General features: G+C 35.1%; 1 protein-coding gene across 1 annotated transcript; it reads right to left on the minus strand.

The window, feature by feature from the left end:
• Positions 1 to 500: 500 nt before the first annotated feature.
• Positions 501 to 12,465, minus strand: LOC134235054 (uncharacterized). Its single transcript, XM_062717136.1, has 13 exons — positions 11,390 to 12,465; positions 9,772 to 10,984; positions 8,311 to 9,668; positions 7,057 to 7,768; positions 6,850 to 6,966; positions 6,327 to 6,643; positions 5,954 to 6,055; positions 5,685 to 5,841; positions 5,246 to 5,429; positions 3,392 to 4,968; positions 1,853 to 3,190; positions 1,161 to 1,691; positions 501 to 1,085 (listed from the first exon to the last, which is right to left on the minus strand). The coding sequence occupies exons 1-13, from the start codon at positions 12,422 to 12,424 to the stop codon at positions 814 to 816; spliced, it is 8,913 nt and encodes a 2,970-aa protein (XP_062573120.1). The 5' UTR covers positions 12,425 to 12,465; the 3' UTR covers positions 501 to 813.
• Between the last annotated feature and the right edge of the window lie 499 nt (positions 12,466 to 12,964).

A 12,964-nucleotide genomic window follows, 5' to 3' on the forward strand; every position in this document is an offset into this window, starting at 1 on the left:
GGCAAACAAGTTGGTAATGCAAAAATATAAGCAGCCTCGTTTAAAGTCATCATTTCGTAAGTTCTGTGGTCAAAACGATTTTGCAATTGGTACCCATTGGGATTCCAATAGATTGTTGGAAGACCTGGTATCCTAAACCAAATAGATATTGTCACTCAAAAACTCCGGCAGCTTGTTGATGTCAATTCCAGAGTACTTATGTGTATAATCAGATTTTCTTTTTCAATTCAAATAATCTCAAACAGCCTTTTGTTGCCTTGGAATGCCAAAAATGCATTCCAATATTCATATTTTGGTTATGCTGTCTTGAATCGTTAATTGATTGGTGAAGAAAATTATGAGTAATATAATGGTTAAACGAGTATCATAAAATAGTACAGGAACAAACTACTAAAAGTGGCGCCTTAAAACAAAGAATCCTTTAGTCCTTGAGCATACGTTAACAATTTTTAAGGTTAATTTCCTTGACAATAAATAAAAGAAACAAATGTGTAGTAGCAGATATTTTACTAGGGTATTATAGCAATATGCACATAGCTTAGAAATACGAAAATACAAAATATTAATGTACATACTATAATACTTAAAAAAGTATTTAATCTGCGAAAATTTTTTATTACTGTATATGTATACAGCATAAAAGGTTTTATATGTAATAACGTATTTTTCCCAATTGCGCAGTGGCTAACAGTATAGAAACATTAATTTCACTATTTACACTTCATTATAGTCATATACAAGAGAAGGAAAGATCAAAAACTATACTCTTGAACCAAGAAAATAAACCATTATCAGCCAGTTTTTGGATAATACCTATTTATTTATCCAATACATTTTGTGGTAGGCGGCATATTTTCCCGTTGAAGAAACACCAAAAATATCGATGTAAATTGAAGAAGCGAAGTCTGTATCAATGGAAATAGTATGATTTAAAGTATAAGTGGGTTTCAACAGATCCGAATAGCCTCTGTTTTTGCCGACGGACACAATAAACGCGATAGATCCTTCAATTCTTTCATCAAAGACTTTGCTCCAATCAATCATATATTCTTCACGTGAGATTTTCCTCACAATTACGTTGTAACCTAAAAAAGTTGTCTTTATTTACAAAAATCAATATAATAAATTACATAAAGAGAGAGAGAGAGAAAGTTATTTACCTGATAATTTTGGTGCTCTTCCATCTACCTTGATGGTTTTGTTAGAGGGTTCGCTTGCAAGTCCACCAACATTTACCGCCCTTACTTCAGCTCTGTAGACGTCGCCGTCAGCGCCGTTTATATATACAGAAGTATATGTTTTGGCTCCAACACTTTTCCATCTTTGAATTATTGACTGTCCCTTCTTTATCTGAGTTTCATATTCCAGTACACCGGAGACATCTTCAAACCCCTTCCATCCAAAACAAATCTGTGATTTATTTGATTGCGTAGGTAAGGCCGATTCTTTATGCTTGATCGAAATATAATTGCTTGGTAAAAAGAATACTTCTGAAGCTAGATTTTCTGGGCGGTTGTATGAAATGACCACTGGTCCATGTGTTTTTGAGTTCCTTAGCTCCACTCCATTCGTACATCGAACGCTGACGTAAATACGCGTGCCATGTTTTAAATCAAGATTTGATAGAACGCAAGATGTAGTAGTTTCACTGGCTCTCCAGTTGATTGTTGTTGTAGAAAAGGGAAGGTTACCTAGAATTTTTAGAAAGAAAAGGAAGGTAGTGATTCATAGCAATGATAGTTTTTTTTGAAAATTAATTATGGAAAATTAAACTCTGCTTATTTTTTTTTCTCAAAAAAATTTAAAGATATCTGGAAATCGGGGTAGAAATCAAAGAAAAGGTGAAACTCACCAGCTGCGCATTCACAACTAAGAATATCACTTTCCTCGTCGGTGGACATCCATTTTAACTCCATTGTTGTAAAAGTTTTATTTATCAACACTTCATCTGTGTCATTAAGTGATAAATTAGAAATATTTCCTTCCAAAATTGTTCCATTTATGGTGATGTATTCTTTATATTTTATATCAATCTTCAAGTCTGAAATGTTTGGCTTTGTATGATCAATAACAAGCGGTTTTGATTTGAAAAAGGATTTTAAACCAGCATTATTTTCAACTATTGCATTAAGGTAAACACTGCTGTTATGCGGAACGTCAATCTGCACAGTGCCATAAACACCAGTGGGAAAGGGAAGCAGTGGTCTAATCTGATACCCTGCATCTGTAGTACCAGCGCCAAGTAATATTTTCTTGATACCACTTTCGTAGTCTCGGATAAACATAGAAAATCGCAAAGTAGTCTGAGAAATCTGTGCTATTCTAAACGGATAAGACGAAAGTCTAGACTCATTGCATACATGAAGAGAAAATGAAAGTCCTTCAGACACAGAACTCATTGTCATTGACAAACTGATATTTACTGGCCCTGACAGATGTGCCACAAAGAGATATTCAGTTGAAACCTGTCCGTTTGCATTTGTAAGAAGAGGTAATTCTTTACGGTCTTTTCCGATTTGAACGTGGACTGCACTTGACGGGATACGATGGAAAGATGAGAATGATAGTTTGTAAATGTCGTTTTTTGTGATATTAACTACGCCCGAGTAAATAAAGTGTGTATCTTCGAACAAAACAGAATGCGATTTTTTGGAGAAATCGAACGGAATTTTTTTGTATTGTATACATTCAAAGCCATATGGAGGTGTAGCGTCAATATATATAGATTTGGAATGAATTGGACCAACCGAATGACCAACAGCGTCGTAGGCAATTACAGATAATCGATAAAGATGGTTATGTTTCAAAGATATCCCAGTAAAAATATGGGAATTTGAAATTTCAGCATCAAGAATTTCTGTAAAAGCAACATCTCCATTGTTTTCCGACAAATATATTTTATAATTTCTGATATAAGAGTTCATATCATCAAAACCATGCCAAGAAATGCCTAATTCGTTAGTTGCTGATTGGTACTCCCTATTTTTGTGATATCGTGTGTTGTATAGCACCCCAGCTGTAGGAATATCAAGATCAACTACAATTCCGTCAGACACGTGAGAGATTTCCATGCCTAGAGTGTTAACGGCAGTAACAGTAAAAAAGTATCTGATCCCAGGCTCCAGTGTCTTGCCATCAATATAATGAGATGTGGATACACCAAGATTTATCGTATCAATGTAGTCGTTACCTGTAAAAGAGAATATGTTTATAGATATTGATTATTTAAAATCAATTTGCACCTCTAAAGCAATCCTTTACCAAAATTAGAAAAATATGAAACAAATTGTATAGGATGCACATTCAGACGTTTAGCATTAATTTTGATACTACAGCCCATATTACAGAAAACAAAAAAACACCGACTTTTAATTATGTTGGATGCACTTACCATAAGGAATAGAGCCACCTGACAGTATGTACTTTTCTATTTTCGCACCACTTTCAGTAAATACACCATTCCAACATATAAGGAAATCTTGGGTTGAATTTAGGTAATCGATGTCATCCTGAATACAGCTTTGACGTGATTCCCGCATGGACTTCCCTCGCCGAATTCCTGGAGGAGTTGTGTCTACTAGGACAGGTTTTGATATGATTTCTTCATATTCACTTTCCGACAACCAAACCCGAATATAAAATACATAGTACTCGTCATGTTTAAACGATTGACCATTTTTAAGACAGAACGTGACATTTTTAAAAATTCCATTATCTTTCCAAATACTTTCGACGTCTTTATTGAATACACCCGCGCCAACACTTTCGTGTTGAACACCGATACTCCACTCAAAGCGTTGAAAGTATGTTTTGGAATATATTGTCCAAAACGAGAACATACAAGAAGACGACAGCGTTACATCTATTTGCGCATTGAATCGACCGAAGGAAACAGATCTTAGCACAGAGTTGTTATGTGCCTTTATGCACGCGTTCTGATCTCCATTTAATCGACATTTCTGTCCTAACACGGAACAAGTGCAATCGAAATTACAAGTATGTGAACGACAAAGATATCGTTGGATTTTAAGAAATCCGTTGGTGCGATTAACGGTTTCAGAAAATAAAATCACTGTTGCCCTTGCTGTTTTGCTTCTCAACCCCACTTTGTTTATAGCAAAGACAGACAAAATTATAGAATCGCTGTCCGAGATTTTTTGCGTTAAATTTATGGATAATTCTTGGATTTCTTTATCTATATGGTTGATGTACACAATTCCTCCAGATAATTCCGAACCAGTGAATGAAGAACTTATTGCTAACCCATACTGTTCTACCCCACTTTCAAAATCTGTGAATCCATACCACAACAACTGAATTAAGGTAGCATTACCAACGTTATTCCACTTCATGGGGTTTCTAAACCCACCGATTTGGGGTGGAGAGGAATCTACTAAAACTAAATCAGACTTTGATTGTGTGCAAAGTCCAGCGGCATTGCAACAAGATACAAGTACACTATAGGCATCACCATCCCTCAGTCTATCTTCCTCGGATAACTTTATGGTCATATTATTTTCATTGCCATATATGATTTGATCCTGAACAGTTCTACCACTACTATGTGATTTTAAGATGATTTCATTTGACTCAATATGACTTTCTAATTCCGAAAAATTCCACCGAACAATTATTATCGAGGGTTCGTACTGTGTGCCATGACGATATGAAAATTGGGAATTATCAATGCCTGCTTTCTCGACTTCTAAAGGGGGTGAGGTATCAACTCTAAACTTTTCAGAGAATCGTTGTGTATACAGCCCAACTCGGTTATATGCACGCAGTATAACGTATAAATTTGTTCCAATCGGTAAACTAACACCGGATTTTGTAATGCGGTTCGTTAGCAGCACATTTTCAAATGATGTTATATCACACGAGTAATTTTTCTTACTGAGACAGAATTCAAAGTGATCGAGATCAGAATGTGGATCTTGGAAACCGATCCACTGTGCCGAAATAGAATTCCTGTAATAAAAAGTAAATTGGATAAAGTTAATTAATCGAAAACTTGAGTAAAGTTTCGGTCATTTCTTTTTTTAAATAAATAAATAAATCATCATTTCCTATTAAAGTGCAGATTACATGTCTTATTTGAATTAAAAAAAATAATCGTAGAGGTTATACAAGAGAACAGTTTAAGAAATTAAAGAAAGAGGTAACGATTAGGGGGATAAGAAAATTAATTGAATACTATATAAGTACCTGATATTAAATTGTTTGTTAATTATTATCTACTTCCTACCTATGACTTATATAATGCTGATGTCTATCACTTAAACCGACATGGATCAGCCCCGGTACCGGAGGTGAGCTGTCAACTACGATGCCATCGGAATACTTCCTAGTGCACAGACCTGCCTGATTGCATGCTCTGACAATAGTGTAATACTTCATCCCAGGTTCAAATAAACCCGTCCAACAGTTCTCTTTGGATATAAAAATCAAAATATATAAACATTTTCTAATAAAATATTCCTTTGATTCTTCTTCTTCCATCACTGGTAATAAACCCCAGGTTACAACTTACGTTACAGGTATGATTCTGTCCAGAACATGTAATAGATTATTAAATTTTACAAAAAAATTTCTCTAACATTTTTGCCTTAATGATATAAATGGTACAAAATTCTTATTGATGAATTATCAGGAAAATAAAAAAATTCTAGAGTGAAAGGATTTACTTTTACTTAGTCCAACAGATGTAAATGGAAAATTCTCATCTTCCTGATTTGATATTGCCAGGCCAACTTCATAGTATGAAAGTTTTGTGTGAATGTCATGAAAACCATCCCAGCTTGCACATATGTAAGTCGTATTTAACTGGAAATCAACTTCAACCTAGAAAAACCCACAAACTATTCTATAAATGGAATTTGATTTAAAAAGGTTAATACTTTCTTCAAACGTTTTTACAATTGTTTTTCATCCCTGATTCCTTTTCACTGATTACCTGGGAATCGCCATCTTTCACAAAACCTCCAGATGGTGGACTACTGTCAACTAGAAATGGATGGGAATGTGAAGTTGTTGATAACCCTGCATTGTTTGTCACCTGTATAATTAATTTGAAAAGATTAATGAAGAATTTACAAAATACATCTCTCAAACATTCTCCTTTATTTTTCACTTAAGAAAATTTAAATAAAAAAATTTTTATCATCCCCAATTTGATAAAGATTGATTTTATTCTAAATGAATAACTTGATGTAATAAGAAATGATTGTATAATTGTAAGACATTTTATGAGCGTTCTATGTAGTGAATTACAAGATAAACATTGTGATGGCATAATCTATCAAAAATATTCTCTACGGTTTCATTACCAGTAGATGGATGTAATATTCATATCCATCAATAATGGAATCAAGCGATTCCTCTAATTTCCAAAAATTTCCGTCAACTTCTGTCAGTGGATAGATGTCAGCAGTAAAGTTAGAAGACCCTATTCCCACATGAAATGATTTAATGCCACTTTCAGGGTCATCAAAACCAAACCATGAAGCTGATATATCCTTGTGACTTGCTATATACTTGTGAATTTCTGTTATTCCGGCAAACACTTGTCCAATAGTAGGTGGTGTATTATCAAACATAACGCCTGCTGATGAGCTCTGAACAAGATGACCGACTCTATCAGTTGCTGCAATTGATAATTATCTTTGATTAGTTTTCCGCTCGGAAAAGTAAATTCTTATCATATAACAACTTTGTTCTGTTGGCTTCCACAAAATATATTCATGTCTTCATATTTAAAAAAAAGCAATGTAGTATCAAAATTTTAGTAACAAAGTATGAATGTAATTCTGTAAATTCTTCCAAAGACACAAGGAATTAAAAAAGGATTACCTCTAACAGTGGCAAAGTACGTTACTTTGTTATTCATGGTTACGTTTGTAATGACTGCAGACATAACTATGCCCACATCAACAAAGGGTATCACATCTCTTCCACCAACATAGGTCCCTACAAAATAAGGGAATCTGTATCTGTGTATTTTCCAATTTATTATTGTGAAGTTTTTCGTAGAAAGATTATGAGGTCAAATAATATTACCAATGCAGTATTCATATTTTGCTATGCCTGACGGAAAGGGAATTTCAGCATTCTGTTCCATATCTGTAAAATTTTCCCAGGTTATCACAAACACGCCTTCCGTATTAACGAAATACCCATTATCTGTAACAATGTTAACCTCTCCTGGAATGGGAGGGGAATCATCCACAATCATACCATTACCACAGACTTCAATTTCCTCTTTTTCTTCGGTAAATTTTTCGTATCTTAGAATTGTTTTGCTTGAATATGCACATATAAAATACCTTTTGTTCTCTTGAAGTAGAATTCGTTTAAATTGTCCGACGCCATCGAGGGAAGAAGTCGTCTGCAGGCATGCAATGTCGTCGGAACAAGACATGTTAGGTATACGCGGTTCCGTCATTAAATACCATTTGATATCGCGACCAAATGCATTTGTAAGCACCCCTGATAACTTTGTATTCTTTGTAATGATATCAATTTCATTGTTATGTAATGTAGCCATATTCTCCCCAAGATATATGCTATGTACAAAAGAACGGATATTTGCCATGTCATCGGAATCTGCATTTATTTCGTAGACAATATTTGTATCCTCACTTCTGCCATCTTCTTTGGTTCCAATAATTTCACAAGTAGTGATCGATTTCCCAGACAGGCACACCCCTTTTACACAGGCAGAAACTGAGTGTTTTAAATAGATCGGAAGAGTGATGTTATATATTATAGCCTGAAATTGAAAGCAATGAGAATCTAGTATAGTTACCTTGAAAGATTGACAATAAAGTGAGTACATGTGTTTAAATACTACAGGTGATTAGTGCATTATGTTAACTGGGAAGTTGTCAATAATTCCCATAATTAAATACTAGGACGTCAAATTGATTCAACCGGTCACGGTAGCCTCTTGGTAGAGCGTTCGCCTCGTGATCGGGAGGCCCGGGTTCGATTCTCGATCCCGGCGCCGCGTCAAACCTACGTAAAAATAGGTAGTGACTGTTCCTTCGCCAAGCGCTCGGCATCAGAAGTGAAAGTCATGGGTCTTTCGGATATGACCTTAAAAACGTAGGTCCCGTGTCACGGTAGGCGCTGGCACGATAAAGAACCCTCACTGCTCAATGGCCCTGAGTGCCGAGTATAGGTCTAAATTTGAAGCACTTCACCGGCATATGGTGACGTCTCCATATGAGTAAAAAATTCTCAAGAGGGACGTAAAACAATATACAATCAATCAATCAATCAAATTGATTCATGTTTATGTAATTTACTTACTGAAATTAATGTGGAATTTAAATTTGTTAGATGAATTCTTCTCCAATTGTCAATCTGTTCACCATTTTTATTTGATATTGAAACTAAATATATCTTTGCCGTTGTATAATCACTGCATAGAAATCTTTCAAACGACATAACCAGGTTGTACTGATGATTGTGAACGGCTTCCAGTGACAAGCTGAGCGTTCCACTTGTTGGATTTTGGAGCTGAATTATGGATCCTTTTGACTTTTCAGGAATACTACAAACGTTTTCGAAGCATGCTTGCACTACAGCCTTATATGCGTGGCTCTCCTTGAGTTGAATTCCATTCAGAGGTATGTTTTGCATTGTTTTCGTTTTTTGCAGTGGCAGAGCATAGGCCTCTCCACGAGAAGATGACATGATAGTTGTTAAGAAGTGTGTAACCAAATTCTCGTATTCCTTTTGTATTTTCCAAAACACTTTATAGACTTGAGGTTCGGTTTGAAAATCTGCATTTTCGTAACAGGACAAAATATCTAAGGTTATATTTTTGTATGTTATATTTCCATTAGTATTGACAATAAAAGTCGGATTGTTTACTAGTGGAACAAAGGACCTTCGAATCTCTGTGTCTGAAATTGATTTGTTGCTTATCCAGAGAGTATCTTGGGAGGAAATATCATTCATGCTAAATCGATGGCCAGTTAATTTTAACGTAAAAATATGGTTCAATGCCAGTGGTTTACGGATAGAAATAGTATTATTTTTCGTTGTGGCGGGAATTTTTTCTTGAAAATAAACTGAAGAAGGTCCACATGGAACTCCGTCAATAACACTAAGAGCACTCTTAACCTGAGCTTTATCAATAACAACAAATCCATCCGACATCGAAGTTGTATTTCCTCCTGAAGACGATGCTCTTATCAGTGAATAAATCTTTACATTAACAGGCAATGTGACATTGTGCAAACATTTATTTTGAGGAAGCGGTCTAAATTTCATAACGTTATCAAACTTTTTGTCCGTAGACAGAGCAAGTTCAAGAGAGACTCTTTCGTTGTGTCTGAAACCAAGAAAATCGACGCATACAATATCTCCTTTTGCTATAAAATCAATATCATTTGACCGCCAAAACTCTTCACTTCTGTCCAGAACCGTCCCTGGAGTTGGGGGATATCGAGAGGGAACTATAAAGTTCTCTGTTCGAATTATTAAAGAATGACCTACTATGTTGTAAATGTACAACTCAAAGTAAAATGAAGTATAATCATCATTTAGACTTTGGATTCTTCGGATTGGATACTTGAAGCAAGTGATCGTGTTATTGAACTTTGGACAAGCATGAGTAATATATCCTTGTAACAACGGTGTAAAGAAAGTTGAACCATGGCCTGAAATATATGCAAAAATATAAGAAGAATATTTTGTGTTTATTTGATTTGAACATGAATATAAAAACAAACGTTGATATTGAGGTAAAAAATTGCGTTTTACCTATTTTGAAGAGAATGTTCGAAACATCCTCTTTTTGTTCCTCTTCAAGGAAAGTTTTATCATTCCAAACGACATAAACGAAGTCGTTATCCATAGTGACATTTACGCCCCCGCTATACTGAGGTGGTGTGTCATCAATAATGACAGGTCCCAGCGTTACAATTGTTTCAAGGTTGGCTTTATTGGATGCTTTCAAGACAATAAAGAATGGGATTCCTGGGTCTATTCCTGAATGCATTCGCTCACTTAATAAACGCTTTGTTGGCGTAAATGACATAATATCCGGATCAAGAGAGTTTTGTTTTGTAGACAAGAATCCAATTTGCATCATTTGAATCTGTGATTCTTCGTCTGTCACATTCCACACCAGATGGATTTCATCGGAAGGTATATATGTAAAGTACTCCTCATTGTAAACTTTAAGCTTCTGGCAAAGAGCGTCTGCGTATGATTCGTCATCAGATGCATTTAAGTACACACGAGGCAAGTGCCTTATAAGACTATATTCCATACCACTTTCATTACATTTTTGCTGACAAAGATTTGTCCACTGCAATGATACGGCTGTAATATTATTCAAGATTAGCCAAGCTGAAGAATTATAACATCCTATAAACTCATCTGATTTGGAATTACGTAAAATCAAGTCGTTTACAAGAGGTTCAGAAACATCATATACAATACCATCTGAACACGATACATCTGAGGCTTCTAGAGCATAGTTATAAGCAATGACGGAAGTAAAATACTGTCCCGGATTTTCAACTTGGACACTGATGTGATTATTTTTGGTTTCAAACAAATATTTGTGTGTCTCTATTCTACTGTGATAGTTGTGGAGCATCTCATCTTTTGATAGACATGTTTTACTGATGCCAACGCGATATTTTTTGATACCACTCTCATGGTCAATGAAGTCACTCCATCGCACGAGTATTCTTTTAGATGACGTAAAATCAATATCTGGGCTGTTATTTGGTCCTTCCTCGACCACTCCTTTTTCAGGTGGAGAATCATCGGTAAGGATATCAACTTTAGATATGCTGACCAGTTTTGCACCATTTGTAACTTTTAATGCAAAGAAATATTCTCTGTTATGGTGTCCTTTGTGTTTGTTATTCTTCACCAAGCTGTTGAAGTTTACCCAATACAACGATTTTTCGCAAACACCAATCCTTGGACAATAACAATGATTTGAGCCATTACAAGATTCCTGAAAGATCACAAGATACAAGGTCAGGGATGGAAATATATAAATGTATAGAAAGCAATAAAAGAACCAACGTCAGGAGCAATAAAAATTGTGAAATTTTCGGAACGACAGTTTAGAAGTTAAGACGTCAATTAAACAAGACAAAACACTGAGAAAAATAATAACAACTAACACTGCTACTAAACCACTAAACACTAAATAGTTAAAATGTTACATTTTGAAGTTTATACCAGTTGTAAAGTAAGAAATCCGGACCGCTATGAAATAGGCTTCCTGTCTGTCGGGTGTAATCTGGTGACTGCAATCAGAGTACACCCGACACATCAGACTTATTTCATATAGCTTATATCGTTAAAACTGTTTTAATGATTTTAAAGCATTTAATATAAAGAAATCATTTATTACCATTGTTTTCAGGTGATGCACAGCTATGGCCCCTTTCCCCAAATCTCCGTTATCGTTTGTTGTACCCAGCATCCATTCTATTGAATGTATTCCACTATGAATGTCAAAAGCCTCAAAGGTTATATTCATTCTGGAAAGATCTGAAGAGTTGTGAACAAAGAGTTGGCGAACATTATCTTTTTCCAAGCTAATATCTATAATGTCTGGAACACTGGCGTCGATATGCACGGTAATCGTTTCTTTTAAGGAATTTCGAATAATGTCGATAGGAATTATGGATATTTCATATGTTTGTCCATCTTTTAAGTTATATTTTTGACAAGTTCTTTGGCTTAAAAAGTTTTGCAATGTTATGTTTTGAATCGTTGTTCCATCACAAGAAGCAAGATAACGGGTTCCAACTACTCCGTTAAAATTTGGCGTTCCATTCACAGGCAACTGTCCTGTAATTTGTTCATAAATTCCTTTATAAAATTTATAGAAATCAGGATTGATTTTTCTTAGTAAATTATAATTGATGTTATAGGAATTATAATATCGGTCTTTCCAAGTGCTACAAATATCACCATGATGTGTTTGCCATGTGAAGTTCGTTACAGGGCTCCCCGACGTAAGGAAAAACGTCTTGTTAGAGTCTACAAGCAGACTAGAGGAGTCGTCATATAACACAAATCTTCTGGCTTTTTTTAAATTCCCAGCACCATCCAGCACTTCCAATGAAACACCGTAAAGAGCAGGTTGTCTTTCAGGTAGCCGAATTGTACTGTGTTTTCCATCGACATTATAAGTTAATAAAGATTTTTCATCCATAGCCAATGTAGAGGAATCAACTTCTTGCATATCATGGATATTGACCTCAAAACTTTTTATGCCTGAAGCTTGAATAGGGTGGACAGGATATGGATCAAACCACCCCGCCATATCTAATTTAATTTCGGATGTCCTAGTTATTCTATTGTCGAAGAGGATATGTTCATTGTTTTTGCACGACATATCTTCAAGGCAATGTTTCGGTGGCGTTGAATCATACCGCATACACACAATATGAGAGGATTTTGTTGAAGGGTAAATGTGATATCCAGCTTTATTATTGTTAAAATCCTTTGTTATCATGTAACCTCCACCAAAAGAAGCAAAGTTTATGCAAAACCTTTTCGAGAAAAAAAAATCCAATGAAAATGTTTTGTACAAAAATTTTTAAAACATCATATTCATACAGATTGTCTGCTAGAAGTTTTTTTGGAAAAAAGTGTAAAGTAGATGTACAAAAAATTAAAATGTATGATTAACACGAAACGCAGTCGGATGCTTGGTTTATGTTGACTATAATTTTGTCAACTTTTATGGAGATATATGTACTGAAGAACGGCTGCATAAAATGGAATGTAACCATTATGTGAAGTGAGATATCACTGTAGGGCGTTGGAGTTCATGTTGAAACTGTTCACATAAATCATCGATTAAGGGTCTTAAAAGCCTATACTTTCTGCTTATAGCTTCTCATCAAGGTAGTTTATCATAAATCTTAAAGCCACATCATGGGTGCAGCCGTTTTTGCTTTAAATAGAGGATTGA

The sequence above is a fragment of the Saccostrea cucullata genome, unplaced genomic scaffold, assembly GCF_032062105.1.
Source record: "Saccostrea cucullata isolate Sc308-1 unplaced genomic scaffold, CSIRO_AGI_Scuc_v1 ctg17, whole genome shotgun sequence".
In the NCBI taxonomy this organism is placed as follows: domain Eukaryota; kingdom Metazoa; phylum Mollusca; class Bivalvia; order Ostreida; family Ostreidae; genus Saccostrea; species Saccostrea cuccullata.

What these genes read in the sequence shown, in the direction of transcription:
- LOC134235054 (XM_062717136.1), bottom strand. Translation starts at nt 12,424, where the DNA reads ATGCGGTATGATTCAACGCCACCGAAACATTGCCTTGAAGATATGTCG. An exon ending in ATCTGTTGGACTAAGTAAAA is followed by an intron (nt 5,430 to 5,684) that starts GTAAATCCTTTC and finishes TTATATCCAAAG; the next exon opens with AGAACTGTTGGACGGGTTTA. An exon ending in AGGTGGCTCTATTCCTTATG is followed by an intron (nt 3,191 to 3,391) that starts GTAAGTGCATCC and finishes TCTCTTTTACAG; the next exon opens with GTAACGACTACATTGATACG.